Genomic DNA, 22901 nt, shown 5'->3' on the forward strand with positions numbered 1-22901 from the left:
TGATTGGAGATCAGAGCAGTTACAACTCATGCCCTTAGTTCCCAATACTTTACCTTACACCTGTATCCCCTTGCCATCAGCCCAATAGGCAGAGTTTAATTCCTGTAAAATACAGCAGCTGTTGTGTATTTTTCTCTGCTGAAAGCTTTGCCTTTCTCTGTGCAACTGTTTAGGGAGGCCTTATTTTCATTTGCAAACCTGTGCAAATTAACATTTGTCAGAGTGTTTATATCAGGGCACAGCTCTGGTCTCTGTGGCTGTCAGCTCTTGACCCAGCTAACTAAACTGCTTCTTGACAGTCACAACCATATTTAAGCTCACCTCAACATCCTTTTATAGGTTCAGCAATTTTGCAGATGTCTTCAGAACCTGAGGACTAAGTGCAATCTGCCACAAAAGCCACAAGCTAAGCTCCTCTGAGAGAAATTCAAGCTGAACTTAGTCCCTCTCTGGGATGAGGAGATGATAGAAGCCAATTCAAACCCATTATTTCAGAAGTTAAGTCATATTAAGTAATGTCAATACTGCATGTCATGATGCACTACTGGCTGGAAAAGCATTAAGAAACAAATACAGCTGCTTGATACAAGCTCTCATATTCTGCATCCCACCAAGGGTTCTGCATCCCCACCACACCTGGCAGTATGGGATTATTGCTGCTAAATGATAACCTTTGTTGCTGGTATCAAAATTAAGTTAAAACCAGAAACAAATCATAGTTCCTCCCTTAATTTTTTTAATTTTTTTTTTCCCTAAACAGTGTTTATTTACTCCAAATCTTTGAAATCCTCTTAATGCAATTTTCTAAAATGGCAATTTTATACTACAGCCTTCAAAGCAGCCTTGTGTGTTAGGAGTCTGACAGCAGCAGACTTTTGAGAAGTCATGAAAAGTACAGAAAACACTTGCATTGGGGAAAAGAAAAAGAAAGGGAGAAAAAGCCTTCCATTTGTTTATAACTTCTTCAGAAATACTCTTTTGGGGGTGGAACTTTTTGTGTTTCATCTCTTCTGAAGGTGATTTTCTTTCAAGCTGTCAGCAATATGTGGAAGCTCTTTAACATAAATGCAAAATTCCTTAAATTATGAAAATTTTGTGACTAATGACAGAGCAAAAAGTCCCCCTATTGACTCGATAAACAGATTCTCATGCATGCTGAAAATGCTCAGTGGAATTACTATTTACTGTGTTAGTCTTAGAAAAGAGCAGTCTTTGAAATGTAATGACCACATTAAAAATCAAGTATTTTGAAAGGGCTTAAACACATGATTCTGTTTATTATGGAAGGAAGTACTCTAAAAGAAGACAGGCAGTTAAAAAAGTGTATTCCAGTGTGAAATATACTGGGAAAAAACAATAAAATCTCATATGAAAGACAGTCAGGTACAATAACCATAGCTTCCAAGTTCTGTATACAAACACATACTCTATTAACAAACTTCACACCACACACAAAAGGCAACACCTTCACAAAATATTATCATAAAAGCAGAACACTGATCCTGATGACTTTTTTTGCTCTGAGTTTGAATTCTCTGTATAATGCTTGGGACAAATGAGAACAGGTGTGAAAAGAACCATAAAAAAATTGCCACTGCCATTTGGATGGCTCTGTTCTTCCACAACATCGAGACCACGGAGAACTGAATTCAGATTCAACCTGCAGTTCTCTCATGCCTCCAGGAAAAAGTACTGGAAAAATGACAGTCTACTTTAGAGCTCACTTTGGAGAAACATTGTGTGAAACAGCTTTAATATTAGTGAGAATTGGCTTGGTACTTTTCAAAGCAGAGTGTGACTGTATCCACATTTTTATTATGATGATATATCAATGAAAAACATTCTGTACACAAATCAGCAAAACACAGCTGAAAATAGAGACAGTGTGATGAATCCATATATTTTTAAAATAAATATGTACAATATTTACATTTTGGACAGTTCCAGAAATTAACATCTCCAGATTATGAACCACTACCTAAAAAAAAAAATCCCTACTAATATAGAAAATGCATTTTCTGTACAAATATTTATAAATACATTTGTATAAACTTTTCAGGGTAAAACCTGTAGATTCATTGAAAAGAAAAACATGAGAAATTCTTATCAACTAACATTTAGCTATCAAGTGTCCACATATGAAACAGTTTGAGCATCCTGAATCAGAAAAAAGTAGATTCTCAGTGTTGAGAATATTTTTTTATTCTGCTTCTGTGCCACCATACTGACAAATGTGATTGTCTTTTCTGAAAATCTGCAGAAAAGCAGCAGGACCGAATCAGTTTGACTCACTGATTGTTATTGACTGCACCATTTCACACAGGGCTTCTGGGTCTGCTTCTTCTTTACCATTATCTGAATTTTCTGATGAGATGTAACAGCCAGAATCTCTTGGACAGTCCTTTAACTGGGATTTGTCAAAACTCTGGTGAGGGCTCAAGTTCTGTGTCTCCTGACCATCCTCACTTTTCTGCTGTTCTTCAGCTAGAAAGAACAAAAAAAGAAAGAAAAAATTGTCAATACAAATACCTTGGAAAAGAGCTGAGATAGCAGCATGACTGATCTTGAAGAACTTTGGAAACAGAGCTGGTAACCTACACATGACTACCTCAATATATTTTGTCCATCAGAAGCAGAGAGAATTAAAAGTGCGATTACACGAGTGTAACAACACCTGAGCTGACAATGGGGTTGGTCTTTTTCCTTCTGGATGTTTCTCAGAGATGAATGTTGGGGGCTTTGGCCTGATCCTTTATGCTGAGGTCCTTCTTTGGCCTGATCCTTTATGCTGAGGCTGTGCAGAGTGCAGCAGTCACTGTGTGTGGTCACCATGCCCACAGCACAGATGGAGCCTTTCCCCCTCCCAAGCTCGTGTATCACAGACTGGGATACTGAACTAACCACTGAGCCTGGTTTAAAACACATTTCTCTATAGATCTGTGTCTTTGGAGTGCAGCCCCACCACCTGATGTGCTCTCTGAGCACAGAGAATGTGCTGCCCTTCAGAAGCGCTTGGCACAAAGACGTGCCAACCAGCTTTTCTAAGCACCCAGCTTTTCAGCAGGAGTGGGTGGCTGATGGAAACTTCCACCAAGCTCAGCTTGATATCCAGAAGGTTATTTTCCAAAACACAGAAACCTCAGAGGAAGATAAGCTGCCTAATTTCTGCTGTATGGTTTTTGAGCGCTGTTCCAAAACTAAGTAGAAGCAAATTATCTTGCAAATAATTTGCCCTTGTTTAGCTGCTGGATGACTAATCTGTTCAAATTCAAAAATCTGGAACTCAGTGGCAGTATCAACAGACCTCTCAAGAGAAGTTCAACGAGAGAAGACATACAAGTATATGATGACTCTTACATGTACTTGTTTTAAATTTCCTCTTCCTCTTCTCTAGCTGTGAAATACATGTTTACTCACAGTAAATTTCTTAAGAAAATAAGCTATAAAATATAAATCTTTCCATTTCCTACTTTTTTTCTTGTGCTGTTACCACCCATCTGTAGCTGTCGTTTTACTTCAAACTGTATCTGGCTTTCTGAACAAAGTATAGGGAACACATCTCAGAGGAAACAGATGTTTTGCTCCAGATTTTTATCCCTTCAGAAAAATGGCACCTTCTTGCTTTTGCAAAGAAAGTTCCCTTCTTCTACTTGTTTTGTTCTTCTTTGGTTAAACAGTCAGTTCTGGATCTTTAGTCATATTTAAACTGTCTCAATTCAAGTAGAAATGGAATGGAAGTCCAAAGATATGAAGGATTTAATGCTGTGTCAAAATCTATATCTATTTTAGTTTCTAGAATTTTAAAATTTTCACAAAGAGCATTCATACAGACTTTTATTTCAATTGTTGGAAATTTGGTAAAATGTGAAAGATTTTACATTTGATTTTTTTTTAATCTACCTTCTATTGAATAACACAGAATAAATTAGAAATGAAAGGCTGAAATTTTTCACTCCTTTACAGTGAAATGGAACAGTGGGAGAGTTTCTTTGGAGACATTTTTCATCGTGTGAGATTGCAACAAGCTTATTTCACAAAACATTTTGATTTGTTGAGAAGCATTTTGAGGTCTTGATGGAAGCCTTGTAGATTTGTTTGGCCTGATTAAATGTGCTTAATATCTTCTAACTTCCAATTGCCTAATAAATTGTAAAAATTAACTGAATTTTTTAAAGAATCCAAAGTCTCAACTTAGTTATTTTTTCAATAAAGTTTGAGGGTATTGGCATAACCAGATGTATTTCGAAGAACAATAAAAAAAATTACTTTAAATATTTTCCAAGAAATAGAAGTCCCACCTTGTTCTCAGCTAAATTAATTGTTAATTGCACTTGCATGCGAGAGCACACGTTGCAGCAGATTTAATTGATATCTGTAACTGTTTGATCTCCTTCTCACTTTACAGAACATAGTTTGTCATGTCAAATGTTATCTCTCTCTTTGCAGGGAACATATTTGATCATGGAGGGTCCAATTGATTTCTGATTGAAGTCAGGAAGGAATCACAAAGGCATCACACTGGTGAAGGTATTCCCACTGCTGCTGGCAGTGATAGCACAAAATTCAGCACAAAAAGCAGCAATGGCCCAGCAAAGCCTGGTCCTGAGCGTGTCCCCAGCTCCCTGCAGCCCCATCCCACCTTGGGGCAAAGGGAACCAGGGTTTGTGCAGCACTGGGAGCCCTCCTGCCCTCGGCCTCCCCCAAATCCCCTCGGCCGCCGACGCTGCTGGCTGCCCTCTCATCTTCCCCTCCAGCTCATCTGCTGCCCTGCCAAGCACTGACCGACAAAGGGTTAATCCTGTTTACATTGGCAAGGGCAGAGAGGAGCCCCCATCCACTTTGTTTGTTCTACAATGGGGAGAGGACCGAGTAGCCAGTGGATTAAAAGGAAAATGTGGTCTTAGTCACTGTATTAGTGCCTTGTAACTGGTTGTCTATATAAGCTAAGCAGTTCCTATGTGAACAACAGATCCTAATTTTTTTATCAATGTCTCCCCAGGGAATAATGCCCAGACAAGCCTAGAACTGAGATTTCTTTTTCTTTTTTTTTTTTTTTTTTCAGTCTGAATTTAGGTAAACAATTAGGAAAATGAGAAATCTCTGTTTAGAAGACATACATATATGTAAAACTTCTTGTAAAACTAGTTGAATTTTCTTATATGAAAAACTGAAAACCAAAAATATTCAGGTGTTTGAGACAGTAAAAATACTATTTTTTCTATTTTTCATTCTAAGCAGAAAAAGTTGGAAGAACACCCCTCCCCCTCCATTTTTATGAAGAAAAGACAGTAAGCAAACTTTGGTGCTTTTTTTTCTCTTTAAAGCAGTCTTAAATATTATGCAGTAACCACTAAACCATTTGAACAGGATCCTGAGTATTATAAAAATACATATTGTGCAATTTTAGAAGTTGCTTCATGAGAAGAGCAAAGGAACTTTTGCTCTTTTTCTTTTTAAGCTTTTGGCTCTTCAATTCCATTCTGCTAAAGTCCTTTCTCTAACATGTACATGCTCAAGTTCTACATCAGGAAAGGTGGGTTTGCTGCCTTAATCTTTTGGACATCAGAAGAAAGCCACGCTGCACAGAAAACAGGAATTGATAAAATTAAACTGCCGTTAGATGTTGCGGAATCATCAGAAATAACTATCTTATCAACAAATGGAAGTCCTATCATTTTTCTACAGTAAAGCAGTTTCACAGAAGATAAATGGCTCTCAGTCACTGTTGTCTATGATATGGCCAGAAGAGCCCAAGATATGCATCATTTTGACACATATATTCCAGTACTCTTTTAGACAGTAGGATTATATTCAGACTTCTGAAAAAAATGTGAGGCCTTTAGCCTTGGTGAGAGATGTGTGATGCATCCCTTATCTTCCTCACTACTTAGACCTTTAAAATGAGTTTTTGTTATTCAATGACTTAGATGTGCACGACACGTGCAAGGACAGATTTCTTTTTTCCTTCACCAGCGCTTTTCCCCTTTCTAATGAGGTTAAAGTCCTGATTAGGGAAGCACTTTAAGCTTGGCTTTAAGGGAATTCAGCTCAAGAATGCACAGAGGTCACTCTGACTCCTGTGCAGTTATGTCAGATGAGTGGCAGAAGGCTTGGATTTTGTGTTGGACAAAAAGAAGGTCACCCAAGTGCAAACCAAACTTCATGAGTGGGCTCTCTGAGAGTTTGCCTTTGTGAGTTTTGTCAGCTGGACTAGGAGCACTGGGCTCCTGAGTGCTTTAGGCTGAGTCACCCACCTTGCAGCGGTGCCGCACTGAGCAGCACCTTTCACTAACTAAAGGCTCAAAATCACAGAATCACAGGATGCTTGGAACAGACCTCTGGAGATCATCTGCCAACCCTCATGCCAGAGCAGGGTCACCTGAAGCAGGTGACGCAGGAATGTGGGTTTGGAATGTCTCCAGAGAGGGAGACTCTGCTCCCTGTCTGGGCAGCTGCTCCTGTGCTCTGCCTCCCTCAGTGTAAAGAAGTTCTTCACATTGAGATGAAACTTCTTGTGTTTCAATTTATGGCCATTGCTCCTTGCCCTGTCACTGGGCCTCACTAAACAAAGTCAGTTTTGGAGAATGAAGCCAGGCCTCCAATGCATGTACACATATATACATGTATCACCTGTGCCAGTTAGACCATCTAAGTGTGAAAATGAAATGAGAGCTCACAGGGCATCAAACTCAGAAAGGATCATCTGGGAGCAGTAAAGGGCAGTAATTCTTGGAAAAAATGCAGAGAAACCTGAAGTGGTTTATGCAGTACTTTGGGTATTCTAAAGACTAAACATTTTGTGGATATTTAAATATGTAGATATGCCACCTAAAATACTGCATCCATTGAAATCAGTGGCACAGCTTTTATGAGAGGAAAAAGTTGTTGAACTGATGTGAGAACTTGTGGTGAAAACAGAAATGAGAAGCTTCTCTTTTTATCTAAAATCTGGAAGCAAACAGATGTGCCTGAAAAAAAAAGGTGAAAAATACTAATACTCATGCAAGGATGAGCTTCCTTGGGAAATGTGGAAATATTATGTTCAGGCCAATGCGTTGTACCACAGTACAGAAGGGGAGATTGTCTTTGAGCACTATTTGACCTTGACAAGGTACTGTATGATCCCTTGTGTTGAAAGGCACTGCCCAGTGTAAAATGGAACTTTTGGTCCCTGATTCTCATGTAAGGGATGTGACTGAGAACTGAAAGTCGTGTCCTTATTTATCTCCTATCTTGCTGTCCAAGAACAATAAACAAAGAGTAAACCTTATTTGGTATTAGTAGTGGAATTTAAAGTATGATCTGCACTTAAATATGAAAAGCAAGCTAAGGAAATGGATTTGGGGAGATAAGTGTAAAATATTAACCCCCAAATTGCACATATTCACCTTTTGGGGTTTTTCCATAAAATTACCTGCATTCACATATCCAATGGAGTCTAATTTTTTTTTCGCTCAGAATAGCTTTGGACTAGTGTAATCCAGTGGATTTCAGGGATGAACCTCTTGATTTAAATCATATATGTGAGAAGAGAATCAAGCCTATTTTGCACACACAGAAACATGTGTCCTGGGAAGCGGTCAAGAAAAGAAGTTCCAAACTTCTTTTATTACTTTATTCATTAACCATCCAGCAACTGCTTCACTTTAAAAATAGCATCCTACAAAAGCACAGACATCCATCTCCTGTCTAGAAGCCATCTGGGAGAAGAATGGAAAGCTATTAAGAAATGCTTTATGAAAAAGCCTTTTTTTTTTTTTTCTCTCACAGCCATGAATTCATAGAAACCAAGACTTTTGCCCCAAATATAAAGGTTTGACCAACTTATAGAAAATCTAAAAAAATGTCTGAGAGGGGGGGAAGGTCATGAGGAGTTTACAAATCCTCGCAATTCTAGGATAGCCTTGCTACATGAAATATTTGAAGATGATGAATTTGGGCCTGGACTCTCAGGAAGGAGAGAAAGAAGGCAGTGCAGTAATAGAAAAAAAATCTGCTTTAAAAACACTGTGTGGTAGCAATTGCTAAATAAAACTTACTTTTTAAAATTCTATATACTTATACCATAAGTAAGAAAATTCTATATTCTCATACTATACCCATAGTATAAGATGGGTAAAATTTGTTCTTTCAAATTCACTCAGGTCTAAATCAAATGTAAGTTTAAAAAAAATTCGCTGCCAAAAATCCTGTATTTTGCATGGCTTTAAGTAGCATATAATGTGGAAACTACTGCTGCAGGTCTTTTGGTCAGAAAACTCAATAAATGTTTATTCTGCAAGATGAATTATACACCATGAGTATGTGTCATGAAGAAATTAATTAGTATAACATACAATAAATGTCAAGAAAAAGCCAAAGAATGACAAAGAAATTAAAAGCCTTGTAAAAACCTCTGGACATGTCACAAGATCAGATTTCACATTAAACAAATATGAAATCTTGTTTTACTGCATTTATAGGAGGGTCTAGTAAAATGAGGCTACGTTCCAGCACATTTGGTTGTTCTGAGTAATGGCAGTGTCACAAAAACTCAGAAACCCTTGTATTTCAACTCTGGGCCATACCTGCCTGTCCACCCATTAATCAAACATGGAAGCACAAATGGAATGCAGAGACAGGGAAATTTTCCAAGCTCTGTGAGGAGGATGGGCCTAGAACAGTAAATAGAGTCCATGGCCTCAGCTTATTTTTAAAAAGTGAACTTTTTACCTGGAAAGTGCTGAAATTCTATCTAGAATTCTCTTGGCCAATAAACAGATTATGTTGTAGCTGTGGGTAATTATGCAGCTCACTTCTAAGCAATGCACAAAATCAATTTTAATTAAAAAATCATTTATGCTGGAATGAGCCATGCCTATTTAGGAAAAAAAAATATTGACCCAGGAAAGTTCAGTCCAGATGCAGAATTCACTTTCAGAGTAGCACCCAGCTCTTTCAACCCAATTTTCCAATCTGATTGACAGAAGGACAAAGAGGTCAAACGATTCGTACAACGTCAGACTCATGCGGAGCTTATCCCCAAGATCATCTTGACGCCCTGTCTTTTGTTATAACAACTTAACAGATAGCTACTCTCCATTTTGGTCTTTAGTATCCTCCTTTCTGGAACAGGTTGTTCAGTTCTGTCCCCACCAGTCATGTGACAAAGGCTCTGATCCCTCTGAACCAGACACGGTGAGGATTCAAGAGCCAAACTAGGGCAGTATTTACTCGTGGCTTACCCTAAAATATACACAAATCTTACAAAATTTAACTAGACTTAAACGAATGTTTATAGCTGGTATGACACAAAAAGGTGTTGTGGTTCTGATCCCTGTGAGCATTCATAAATTATGGGAAAATTACTTGATTGAATTTGAATACTGGAAAGATTTGCTGTACCTACCTAAAGTGAATGTGAAACAAATATTCATTTAATCCCTTGAAATAAGACTGCAGTGTTGTCACTGATTCTGAAGCAAGGACCCCTTTATGAGATTTAATGGTATTATTCCCAGAGCTGTTACAGGAATTTGAACTATTAAACCATGCAGATAACATCAGGGACACTGTTTTGCCTGAAGAAGTTACTAAATCCTATGCTGCCAACGTAGGAAGAACCCAGTTTGGGTAATAGGGTGAACATATTCATTTTCAGAATATGGGTCATACAAGGACCTTGTTAGGTTTAGTTCTTGCACAGGTGCATGTGGAACACTGGGGGTTAAGACACATTCAGTATTGAAAGCTGCTTGCTCTGCTTTTTGTTACCCAGCAAATACAAATAGCAAACCATACTGTCACCACTACAGAACACTTCAGCACTCATGTGGTCTGTTAGAAACCATTATGCATCAGTTTGGCTTTCACACCTTATGCAAAACTGCAAAATTACAATCTAGCATTTTTTTTACTATTTTTCTGGTGTTAAATGTGGAAAAACATTCTCAGTAATAGGCGCAGAAAGCACAGCAAGTCAGGTTCCCACAACAAACACACTACACTCAGTATGTACATTTTCAGGTGCCTTCCTGGCAGATCCCTGCAGTAAAACTTGTGCAAAATGTAACGCTTTTCTTTTCTGGATTCACTCTTTCAATCTTTGCTTCTACGTAGACAGCCCTTCAAGAGTTCTTTTCAAACCTGTCATCTCACAAAGCCATAGACCAGAAAGAACTTCTGAACCTGGAGGGCAAAGAAAACCTTTCTAATGGCACTCCAACAAATTTGCAAGAGCCTTTCACTGGAAGCTGAATAAGAACAGGAGCAACTTAATGTACAAATGGGGTTCCAAAAAAAGCCCAAACATTCAGGAAAAAAAATGGAAAGCTGTCTACATACTGAGGAGATAATAAGTGGATGCCTGAAAAAAATTGCTATTAAATTATCCCAGGAAGACATTGTTTATCCTTCTCTTTTTTTTTTCTGTGCTTCTCAATTGGAAGCGCACATTTGATGACATGACTGCTCAGCACAGGAGGAGTATGCACAAATATTAATGAAGGTGAAAACCCCTTCCTTCTCTTTTGGCTGAGTATCTAATCAAGTAACTGCTTGGCTGTAGTTTCTACAAAACTGACATAAATTATTTACAGACTGGAAATATCATTAAAATATCATAAAAAAAGTTTTTCCTGTTCTGTATCCTAGCTTTTCCACTCCCCACAAAATGAACAAGTGAAGAAAACAAAATGGTGACCAATACACATGCATATATAGACCCCATATGTTCAACTCTTGGAAGCTCACCAGAAACACAAGTTAGATTAACTTTGAGAGAAGAATGCAAACCAGCTATCATATTTATTTTTTATATATTTTTTACAATACTTTTTACAAAAAAAAAAGCTAATTTGGATAAGGATTTAAGTGTGGGATGAAGAGAGGGAAGAAAAAGTTTGTAATTATCTGCAGAATGCTGTTTAAAAAATTAAAGAAATTTCTTTCACCTAAGCTCTCTTTTGCTTAAGATACTAGTGCATATACTCTTGGCAAATCTTAAACACTTACTGTCACAGTCCTGGAGATTTTCAATTGCTGATAACAACCTTGCCCTGTCTTCTGGGTCAGAAATATTTAATTCAATAAGGTGGCTTTCATGTAGATCCTTTAAGTCCTCTAGAGTTTCATAGCCATTCAGCAGGAGGGTTGAGGCATATTCCTACAAAAGGAAAAAAGCACTAAGTTTAGTAGAGGAGTAGGCACAATTTCACTTTTTCTTTTTGGCCAGGTTGAAATGGGCTCTGTTCTCCAGTCCAATTGGAGAGGTGGGGAGCAAGAGAGAACAGAGGCAGAGATGCCTGGGAGCCCTCCTGGCCATGCCAGCATCTGTGCCTGAGCTCCCTAGCACAGCCCAGCAGCAAGCTGGACCAGGACAGAGCTCTGTCAGAAATTATTGAATTTGCTGAGGGTCTGGACTGTTGTGGGTCCCTCCATGAGTGTCTCTCCCACTCTGAGCCCAAGACGGGCTCTGAGGTGAGGAGTGCTCTGCCTTTTCACAGTAGAAACCCTTGAGGGGGAAGGGGAGAAGCAGAGAGAGCCCTGGGCCCTGCTGTGTCACACAAGGTCCCCCTTGAGCTGTGTGTCAAGTCAGTACAAACCTCTGTGCGTGCTCCAGGGAAAGGAGTGTTTGCATCAGCAGCAAAGCAATTACCCTTATTAAAAATGTGACTTGTAAATCACGACCTCATTACACTTTGACACTCAGTCAAGATCTAGGGTTGCAGAGAGGGAGAGAAGCTCAACGTGAGCCTGGTGCAAAAATACTATTCCTCCCTAAAGATCGCAAGAAATGAGAAACACAAATTCTCAGTTTTGGCTCTGGAGTCAGACTGCAGCCCTGCCCCTGAAACATCCACAGCCACACATCTCCTGTACTTGAACACACAACTGCAGTCAGGTGAGATGACAAGTCACCAGTGTCCCTCTCTGAGTGGCACAGCCACATGATGAGGTAAAATGCAGTTCTATAAGCCACTCATGATGCCTTTCCTGGTCCTAAAAACTGAGAACCAGATACAGTTAAGGGATAAGGGGGTTTTACCTCAGTATTTAATAAGGATCCTTATTGGTGCACCCACCAATAAGGGTGGAATGTGTCTCCAGGGTGGAATGTGTCACAGTGCACCCACATCACTGATAATGTATACAATTTTTAGACCTTATAAATTAGCATATCTAACAAGGATGCCCCAATGGGAGGCCTGGATGAATAGTGTGATATTCCTCCACCCATGGAATTCCCCCCTGGATGGGCCAAATCTGGTTTACAGGATATTTTCTAGAGAGGACCTTGGTTTCCCAAGACAGTGTAGGGTTTTCTGGCCTCCTGCTATGAGGTCTTTAGGATGTTTGGTCTCTTGGCATAACAAAATACTGAGGCTGTGCTAAATTATCAGACTTTAAGAATTACAAGTATGCATTCTAAGAATACCGAGGTTACATAGAAGGTATATTAAAGGTATATAAAGAAAAGGCAAAAAATCATCTTGGCATCACTCACATCAGATAAAAGACAGACACAAGGTTGCTTTGCTTTGCTGACATCAAAGCTGCTGAAACCTGCCTTTCCCCTCCTGCCTGTAAATGACATTCAAACCCAAGCACACAGAAAGGGAACGTTTCAAACAGAGCTGGGAAATGCCTTGGCTGACCTGCAGGTGGACACATTCCAGGAGCTCTTGCAGTGTTTTAGGCTTGGTCCTTTTGCTTCCTCTGTGTGGGTTTATCCTTCTGGGCGCAGCTTCTTCCTCCAAGATAATATCCACATAAATGAACTTGAAATTTCCTACTTTGTTGTTCAGCATGCCTGTCCATATGCCCATGGGAGTTTTGCAGATGATATCTATGATGTCTCCTTTCTAGAATCAGAAAAAAAAGCACAACACAGCTTACACTTCTGGTTTGTTATATGCAGCTTTTCCTCTGTGGACCAAAACCAGCACTAGTCAGTGTGAAGTAACTTTTTAATTATCTAGATTTAGTGCCTTTGCTTTTATAAAATCCCAGGAAAATAATTACAGAAAGTTGAGCTAGTCCTTATCTCCAAACCTTTGTGAAGGAGAGGTGAGCAGCCCCTCTCACTATTTTTGAGTTCCACTTGGTCCCTGAAAAGGGATAGGGTTGCATCAGCAATTAAATTTTGTGATGGGCAGTGGGCATAGTTTTGGCAAAAAGCAAGGGATGACTGTAAGGTTATTTTCAAAATATGTGCCATAGCATTTACAGAATAATCTTATTATCTAGCCTCTCAAGGATCTCCAAATAAGATAGTTGATCTATGTGAAAGGTGGACTTCTACCCATTTTACAGGAAAAATCACTGTCTACATTTCTCAAAGACAATAAAGAACATTTAACTCCTCTAACAAATATGAGTGCTGAAAAAGGTGACAACACAGCCATTTCAAGGAGGTTTTTTGGTGAAGGTGTTCACAGCCACATTGTGGGAACCAAGGTCTCAGCTCAGGAAAACAGTCATTCTGAGTAATTCTCATAGTAAAAAGGCTCTTACAAAGTCATGCACCCTACACAATTTGCTTCCAAGGACCTCAAAAATGAGCCCTCTCTTCTTGGCACATATCACAGAAAAATGCTGAAAGCCTTTGAAGAGTTATCCAACAAATGCCTGCTTCATTTGGGATTCTGTTTCAAAGTTAGAAATCAAACTCAGTTTGTTTAGATGTGTCCCCAGCTCCAAAGTTTACATATTTTCTGGTCTGGTCAAGGAACAGCAAGTCAAGTGGTCACCCTAGTTTTTGTACAAACCCAAGTACAAAACTGATTGTGAGCTGGTGACCTGGTTTAGTTAGAACATGGGGCTCAGAGCTGTGAGCATGTTTGAAATGGAAACTAAACAAACATTTATTTAAAGGTCTACAAGCACATGGTATTCTACAAACTCATGCAGGCTCAGGAGCTTCAGATGTGGATGCAGGTCAGGATTAGGCAGTGGCTCCAAGCCAAGCTGCAGATGCACTTTGAATTCAGATTCGGGGTACTGAAATTTTGTGTGATAAATCCAGGGGATTTCAACCCTAAGTATCATTTTATAATTCCAAAACACACCACCCTAATGAATAAAAAAAGAAACATTTATGAGCCAGCAGATATTTGCCATTTCACAACCAGTTAAATAGTTAAAACTGTTAAACTGTATTAAAAGAAATGCCCTAGATGTGGGTGGAAGTGGAGGGCAAGTGCTGAAGACTGTGAGTACCAGCAGAGCAACAGCTCTCATGTAGGCTAGAGAGGAGGAGAGGGAGTCTGTGTGAGATATAGGATTTGGCAAAATGAAGAAGCTGTGAAGAAGGAAAGAGTCTGAAGGGCTGGGGGTTTTTAAGTAATGTTCAACTGGGCCTCTGTTTGTTGGTCTTCTTCTTCACTCACACAGTCACAGGTTCACAGAGACAGGCGAACCCCAGAAGGTTCACAGCTCAAATATAGGCTTAAAGAAAAGTTTAATGGAAAGGGAAGCTGTTTTTATTAAAGGCAGTGGGTGCCACTGAGCTTTGTATATATCCTAGTTATGACTGGGAAAGCTTGAGGAGATTTTACCATGAGATTTTACTTTTTCTCACTCCAGACCATGTGTATTGGAAGCAACATGTATTTTACTCTGGGGAAGGCTGGGGTAGGTAGGGAGATATCATGAAGGGATTCCTACCTGGAATGTATGCCTTAAAAAGCACACATTCCAGATGCCTTAGCAGCACTTTGCTTTACAGCCTGGTCTGAACTAAATCCTTACAGGAGCATTGCGAAACCAAACCTGCCTTGCTTTTAGAGTGTTCCACGTGCTTGAGCAGGTAAAAATTCATTATTAGATGTATTATTTAGATGTAAAATATGGTGTCCCTAGCATTGCTAGTGGCAGAGAAGGAGTCCTGGTGGCTGTCCTACCTTGATTTTGAGCGAGTCGGTGTCATAAGGGCTGGGTGTGAAGTCGGTGTGCACCTTGGCGCGGCCGCAGAAGGGGCCGTTGTAGGGCACCTCGTCGTCCAGGCGGAGGCTGTCCCTGTTGCTGGTGCCATCCGAGCAGCTGGTCACCCCACCTGGGAGAGAAACAGCTTGAGACACCCCTGCACCAAATCCCCACACAGGCAGCTCTGCACAGCAGCCCAAAGGAAGGGTTCAATACCACAGAATCACAGACAGAGCATACCCTGTGTGGGTTTGACACCTTCCAGGATAACTGCATTCAATAAAAATCATGCTACAAGAGACAGCACAAAATGGGTAGGAGATCTTTCATTAATATCTTCCCTAAAGTAATCTTTTTCTGGTGATGATACTAATAGACTATGCATTTTATTTACAGACTTTTTGAAATATTACCTCTGCAGATTAATAAAATGTACCCTAAAAGTGCAATTTAAGGAATTAATTCTGCTGAACTTGTCCTGTTTATTCTGAGAAATGAAAACAAGTACTGTAGAAGTTATTTTATTTCATTCCAGAGCTAGCTGAAACATCAAAGGAACCTGCATTGCAGAGAGAAATTTTAATCTTATCAACATTTCTGCCTGTCATTTTATCCAAGTTGAGCAATAAAATATCAGCAGAGTAATTCAAGCAAATGTGAGCAAGCTCTGCAATATCCCATCCAAATATGTTTTCAGATAAGAGCAGCAGTGTATTGGAAGTAAACTCCCATATACGATTTTCACAAATCACGTCACAGAAAATGATCGTAAAAATGGTTTTGTTTGAGGTGATTGCTTAAGTGCACAGCTCCATCTCAGGGCCAGATTAACTCTAAGTGCAAATGGTCTGGACTGCAGCACCAGGCTGCACTCAGGGCTCAGGCAGTGCCTGCAGGGTGGCACAGCAGTGTAACCGGGGATATCTGTGACCTGCCACCCAGCAAATATCCACAGCAGGGCAACACAGAGAGAGGTGGAGGCACATTTCTCATCAGAGACTCCTCTGAGCAAGGCTGCCCTGGTGGGGGAGGGTTTTCAGTGGGTTTCAGGTGGGCTGTGTCTCTCTGCATCATGTCCCAAAGCTGCCAGGTGAGACCCACATCCCCCATCATATTGTGTGGCTGCACCCAGTGATTGCAAACCCAGCACTAAGACAGTGATAATTCCACAAAAATGTGGAGTTATGCCCTATAATTAATGGTATTTTTTTTCTTCACTTATTATTTCCACTCTTAAAAAACACTCAGCTTATTTCTGGATAGATGTATACTTACACTAGCTGCTACCCATTTAACCAAATTACACTTTTGTCTGCCAGAACGAAGAGCTCTCTACCATCACATTTTTGATCACCAGCTCTGATTCCACAGACATAAGCAATAACTATATTGATCCAGTGACTGAATAAGAAGTATAGGTGTCTTGTACTTACTAGATGAGCTCTGGCCACTGTTCAGACTGTAGAGACTTTCCAAAGAGTCACTGGCTTTTAGGGAGACCTTCTCAGTGTGTGCTCCACCACCAGGATCACTGTCTTCTTTTCCCTCTTCATTCTTTAACACAAAAAAAAAAAAAAAAATCAAATGTTAACCCCCAAGAAATGTATTTTAGAGAATTTTTGTTGTTGTTTTAAAGCATCATTGGAGATTAGCTCATCATTGCACTTTATTAAGAACTTCTTTGTGAGAGAAGACATTTTTTGAAGTTGATGCCTGGTACTAACAATGCCCAACAATCACTCCTAATATTTTATGATCCTAGAGAAATTCCCTCTTGTTTCTGCCCCCCTCACTTCATCCCCTCCCTGCTCAAAGGAAGACTGCAGCACACCATGGCAGAGCTGACAGCTTGGAATGGAAAATTTGTGGGCAGCCTGATAAGATTTTGTCTGCTTGTCTCAGAGAAGGAAATACAAAGCTCAGCTCTGAAGGCAGGTGGTGAAGAGCTGGCTGGCACAGCTGCGTTTTGCACTGAACTTGGGAGGATGGTGGTTCCTTGTGGCAGGCTGGGGACAGCTTGCACACACGTGGGGCACTGGTGTGTTCCAGCGCCGTGCTCACCACACTGCCCAGCATTCACCCTGTCCTCAAAATCCAGGGCATTTCAGAATTAACAGGTACATGTTTCTCTCACAAAGTCTAATGGTGTATGAAATTGGCCCCTTGAGTTTATCCCAATAAATCACACCTCAGGAGTCACAGTCTGTTCAGAACAATAAGATCCATATTTCAGTCACAGTTAAGTTAGAGACGATGTAACTGATAAATTAAATAGGGATGATCTTTTAAAAGGAAGGATTTTTCAGTAGAATTTATCATGTTGCATGTGATACCTGATGCAACTGAAACTTCCTTCAGCATATTGTATTTGGGGAAAAATTAGTTATTCACCAGTTAGATGATGAAGCAAAAAATGACAGTGCATGTGTGAATTACAGACCCATACAGGTACATATCAGGCAGAGCACTGAAATGAAGAACTATACTGGTTTCCAACAAGAATTGTGCTTGTTACAGCAGCCAGCAGCATAACAGATTAATCAGGAGGCTGGTATTGATTGTCATCATCTCCTGCAGGAAGGAAGATCATGCTACATGTGTGTCCAACCAGATAATCCATTGAATTTCTGTCATGGGAATTGTTGCTTTAAATGTGCAGAAAGGAAATATAAAAATATAATATAAAGATCATCGATAGCACTTTGGAAGAAAAATAAAAGAAAACTAAACTAATGAAATACAAATCCTTGTCTAGGTCCTCCAAAAGGCATTTAAAGTATCCTGTGAAAAAATATTTTCTATTTGTGACATTCCTCATTGATTTTCCTTACTTACCTTATATTGACATGTGAGATAGGATGCAGACTAGATAGATCTTTTGGGGGATTGTTACATGTGACAAGTTTTTTTTTTCAAGTTTTAAATTTTGGAACTTACTGACACAAAGTACTGAGGAAACAGGGTTTTCAGTATATGCAAGATTATGTTTTTTATGTTTAATAAAGATAGTTCCGCTAAGATTAGATAAGGTAAAAGGAGATAAGGCATATGAGCTGGAATTCTCTAGGATGCTGGCTGACCTTTACAAAGTGGACTTCAGAAATAATTCTTTTATTGGGAGATTAATTCTTTTAATGAAGATTTTTGTACACACTGAGCATCAGACTGATGATAGGGCTCAACCAATACTCCTTTCTGTCCACATAAGGAGGGGTTTTGTGCTCATACAAATGTTCCTCAATGAAAAAGCAAAATTAAATGAAGTTAAATTCTTATTACTCTTGAGCCCTTACTGTGTAATTTGTGTGTACACAAAAATGCACATGAAAGAGCAGGTACATACCAAAATCTAGCTTAGTTCAATATGTGTTGCTACCCTGGGTTTATGGTTTGTCACAGCTGAGGACAGTTGAAACATGAACAGAAAAAAATGCAGATAATATTTTTACTGCTTCACATGTATTTCTAACAAACACAAGGCTCTTAGGCTGTATTTACCATCTCCTCAGAGAGTGCCTTGATGTATTTTTTGCCCATCTTTTTCCTCATGGTAAGTGAAATGGCTCTCATCTTCTTACTCAGGCTTCCTCCATTGCTTGCTGCTTTGATTTGTACTGCTTCCCCAATGTCACTTATAGTCTCCAGCTCAGATATCTGTTTTAAAATCAAAAAGTAAGCAATAACTCACCACAAAAATAAAACACATCAAGCTGAAGCAGAAATTACAGGAAATATTAAGAATATTAAGGACACTAACACAGTTAGCATGACAATATTCGGTCAAGGCCATTTTCCTTGGAAACTGTGTGCCTAAACAGGTTTGCAGCACAATACTCTATGTATGAATGATAGAAAGAAAATCTATTTTTTTGTAGGTAATGTTGTTTCCCATTATTTATTGTCCCTAATATCAATAAGAATTGAGGGAATTTTTGCAGAGGTCTTGAAAACAAAAGTGAGATATCTGTGGGTTACTTTTAAAGTGCTGGTTACTTTGGGCATGCACCAATGTGAAATGCACTTTTTTTTTTTTTTTAATTCTTTCTATTTTCACATCAAAGTGCCAAAGTTTAGGTGTGATTCTCTTGGGTTTTTTTGTCAAGGCCTCAATCACCAAACAAATGCAGGTATACAAGTAAAGTTCTCAGCACTGCAAAATTTACACAAGAGTTTCCCAATGTTTTTGCATAACTGTCATGGGAAAGTGAACTGCAGAAATTCAAAGTTTGTGTTCTACAGACCTCAGCTGAATCATCTGTCTTTGATATTGAGTGGTGCCTGAAGCGGTCAAAGCTCCCAAAGCTGCTGGTGCGCTGCAAAAGAAGAGAAGACAAACCTTGACTCACTGCTGCTGCTTTGCTTTGTTCTCTTATTAAGACTTAAAAACTGTCAAGCCACCTGTTGGCATTAAAAATCCCTCCCATATCAGCAGGCCATGAACTGCTGCATCCAGCTAGAAACAAAATATGAGGTGAAGTAGGGGAAAAAATAATTATGACTGTACAGGCAGAGGTAGAAAAATAAGTCAGAGAAACAATACTGCTTCAAATACTAATTAGGTAATGGATATGATTATGAGTTCTTCTACATCTGTTTCACATTACTTATGTATGTAAATAACCATGCATTATTTGCAGGTAAGAAAGACTTGTTTATGAGTTTCAAAAAAAAAGTTGTCATCATAAATATGATACAAGCAATAGACTTGGTTGTGGTGGTGTAAATTGCGGCAATTTATACAATGTATTTTTGCAGCTGGGAAGAAAATTTATGATTCTTTACCATCAGGAATGAGAAAGGACTGCTGAGGATTATGAATACATCTTGTCCAAAATGCACACATTGCAGAGGGAGTAAGTAACAGCATAATCAGGCAAGTCTTCTGCTTTTCTTACCAATTTTACTATTAGAAATTCTGATTTTTAAATGTAGATGGGTACAATTTTCTGCCATGCTACAGCATTACTTGGCTTAACAAAGCTGCATCACCTGAGTTGTGCATTAAGAGCAAATGGATTGCTCTGCCTTCCTTCTAGTTTTCACTCTTTCTGCATGTGGATAAATGGCATGGAAAGGAGGGAGGTGGCACAGCAGATTTTGAGGAGTGGGGTCATACAGAAATACCTGTCAGACATGCAGAGCTGCCTGACACTGCACTGCCCATGAGGGCAAAATGCATAAAATCACATTGATGCCAACTCAGGAGTCCCTTTAAGTGTGGCCCTAGAAACAGCCAGAATTTGGACATCTATCCACTCTACAGCGCCTTTAAGAGCTTGTTTTTATGTCTTCACCAATACTCACAGCTGGATCTAGAATGGGTTGGGTTTTTTAAGTACTTCCCTCTTCCATACTAAATGAAAATTTTTAATGCAGTATGAGAGTTCCTGAGCAGGGCTCTCTATTATACATGAGGCAATATAAACTCAGTCTATTTCTGAGTCTTCAAAATCCCCTCTGGAGGAAAAAGACACTGAACAAAATAGTAAACCACAAAATAAATGCACTCTGTCTGATTTAATAAGTGATTTAAGAGTATCTGGGCTAGAGTTTTTCTGTACTTATTCATCCTTTTGCCTTGCCCATGTGATTTCAGCCGAAGTAGTTCCTTGTTCCATTGCTTCCTTCCCCCACCCCCAGCCACATGAGTCATATTTTCATCTCCCCCAGATTTCTAAAGCACTGTGCACTCTTCACCTGGCGTCTCCAGCTCTCTCCTTTTGCTGTCAATCCAGGAAATTCACAAAAGGCTTGTGAGCTCCCAGCTTTCCTATTACAGAGTTCCAATCTTCTCCACCAGGCAAGAATGGTCATGAGGCAGCCTCAGGAGCAACAGAGGTGGAACATCCTTTGGGCAACCAAAGAGGAGCAGCAAAGGACTGCTTTGGGAGCACACTTAGTGCTGGCATGGACCTGCTTCCTGAGAAGTTAAGGAGGAATCCCTCCTTGATCATTTTCCCTGTTTTCCTAAATTTATTTATTAATCAGTTCTGCCACCTCCCCCCAAAAAAATGAATGTGGACAAAGCAGGGGAGCCTGAGCAGAGTCAGATGGAAGAGAAAAGCCTACCCATTTTTTGGCTCCATATTCTAAGCAGTGCAGCTTAAAAGAATAATAACATCCTCCTTTCCCCCCCTGCCCTATATTTCTGGAGACATCTAGCCTGAAAAATATTTCCAGCCAAAGGTTATTTGAAGAAACTGACCCAGATTTGTGAATATTTTTGGACAACTATAATGACATTTACTATTCACTGAGGGGAAAATAAAAAAGAAAATACAAAAATAATTTGTTATTGATTGTAAAATCTCTGTTGTCTAAACACTGTGGTTTATTTGTTTTGGTTTTTTTTTTACATTGTGGGACTGAAAATTACTATTTGAATTGTACATTTAATTTTATCTAAAATTCCCATAAAGAGCTTTGCTATTAAGTAGATGAAGAACATCCTGTGACAAGGGGTTAGCTCAATAGTATGATATAAAAACACAGCCCTGAGGATTATGGTTCTATTAGACAGGATTAACACCTTTGACTAGCTTGTGAGCCCAGCCAAATATGCCCTGCAGCACAGAGCAGGAGGGAGAAGGGAGCCTGGGATTCACAGCAACACTGGGAAGGGAAAGTATAAAATTGTCTCAGCAATCTCTAAACATACACTGACCTTTCTGTTGCATTCCAACACTTCAATATGTCTAGTAGGAATAAGTGTATATTAAAGTGCAGATGTGCTGGAAATAGTTTAAAGGGAACAAGAGGGAAAACATTGTTTAGTGTTGGTCTTACCTATAAACACTTGAGCACAGTTATTCTTTTTTGACCCTCGAAACAACCTTATATCCTACGCGTGCAGGAGCCTGGGGCTATTGGTAGTGTACTTCAATGCTGCTTCATACTTATTAAATATTAATAAGGGTTACAGGATGATTTCCACTGTTCTAGATAATGGTGTTGCTGCACTGGAGAGCACTGAATAGGGCTGCTTCAGCAATTCTCTACACTAACTTTTTCCATTAAGTAATCAATAAGGTACCACCTTTTAAAAATGTATCCAACCCCATTATACTGATAACGAAAAGCAGATTTAGGGGCTCCTGGCTGCAAAGGGAATGGGACTATTACTTTCAGTAGTGTCAGTCACTGCATTAGTGTCAGGGAACACCTACTTTGTGAAGATATGGACAGGCCTTATTTCCAGGTGAAGGGAAGCTTTTAAAGTAAATGCAAAGCTACTAAGAGAAAATACACTATTGACTTTTGATACCAGGATTCAGCATCCTATAAAGTTAAGTGGTTTTTCTGGCTCAATTCATGCAAGAGCTACCCAGGGATATGTTAAGCAAATATGAATTTGCTCAGTAAAATCTAATGGAGGCATGGGCAGAGGGAGAAACAACTGTGTTTTCCCGCACAAGGGCTGATCAAATAATTTCCATAAATCAACGCACTAACTTTCATCTCTTCCCGCTCAGTATTCCAAACTAACATAATAGAAAAAATCAAAGACACTTTTCAGTATTTGAAAACCTTCTTCCTTCTCCTATATCATTTATTCCCTGAAATCCAGGACTTTAAATAACCCTTTTAAAGGGATAAGTGCTATGTAATTGTTGTTTATTTTAATTTGGACAGTCTGCAGTTGATTGTCTGGCTTGACTGTAAATAGCCTATCATTTTCCCTAGAAAATAATATGGTACGGTATGCAAATAGTAGGACAACAACAGGTTCTGCAATCCATGTCTTTCTGTTATGAAAGATCCTTCCCTTGTAGGACATATAGGAGAAGTAAGTTCTTGTCTGTGACAAACCAGTCAGAGCTTCCCTGTGTCTAAAAACAACCTTTGAGCCAAAACTGCCGTTATCCTGATAAATAATCATTATGGGAGATATTCATCCCATATTTTTCTGTGGACAATTCACACCGCTCAGCAATGTGGTTGCCTGCTGTCATAAATTCTGGCCCATTATATTTTGCTTCAAGTCCTATTCAAAATAT

The 22901-nt window shown here is 39.3% G+C and overlaps 1 protein-coding gene across 2 annotated transcripts in view; it reads right to left on the reverse strand.

The window, feature by feature from the left end:
• Positions 1–750: 750 nt before the first annotated feature.
• Positions 751–22901, reverse strand: part of SAMSN1 (SAM domain, SH3 domain and nuclear localization signals 1) — an 83040-nt gene continuing 60889 nt past the window's right edge. Inside the window, exons 10-16 of one of the 2 annotated variants that reach the window (XM_026794861.2) lie at positions 19146–19217; positions 18403–18558; positions 16338–16458; positions 14883–15034; positions 12636–12842; positions 10993–11143; positions 751–2484 (exon numbers count right to left, since the gene is read on the reverse strand). In XM_026794861.2, the coding sequence (XP_026650662.2) occupies positions 2279–2484; positions 10993–11143; positions 12636–12842; positions 14883–15034; positions 16338–16458; positions 18403–18558; positions 19146–19217 (1065 nt within the window). In that variant the 3' untranslated portion in view covers positions 751–2278. The remainder of the gene's footprint in view (positions 2485–10992; positions 11144–12635; positions 12843–14882; positions 15035–16337; positions 16459–18402; positions 18559–19145; positions 19218–22901) is intronic. The other variant, XM_005489250.3, reaches the window with a different exon arrangement.

The sequence above is a fragment of the Zonotrichia albicollis genome, chromosome 2 (genome assembly GCF_047830755.1).
Source record: "Zonotrichia albicollis isolate bZonAlb1 chromosome 2, bZonAlb1.hap1, whole genome shotgun sequence".
Classification (NCBI taxonomy): domain Eukaryota; kingdom Metazoa; phylum Chordata; class Aves; order Passeriformes; family Passerellidae; genus Zonotrichia; species Zonotrichia albicollis.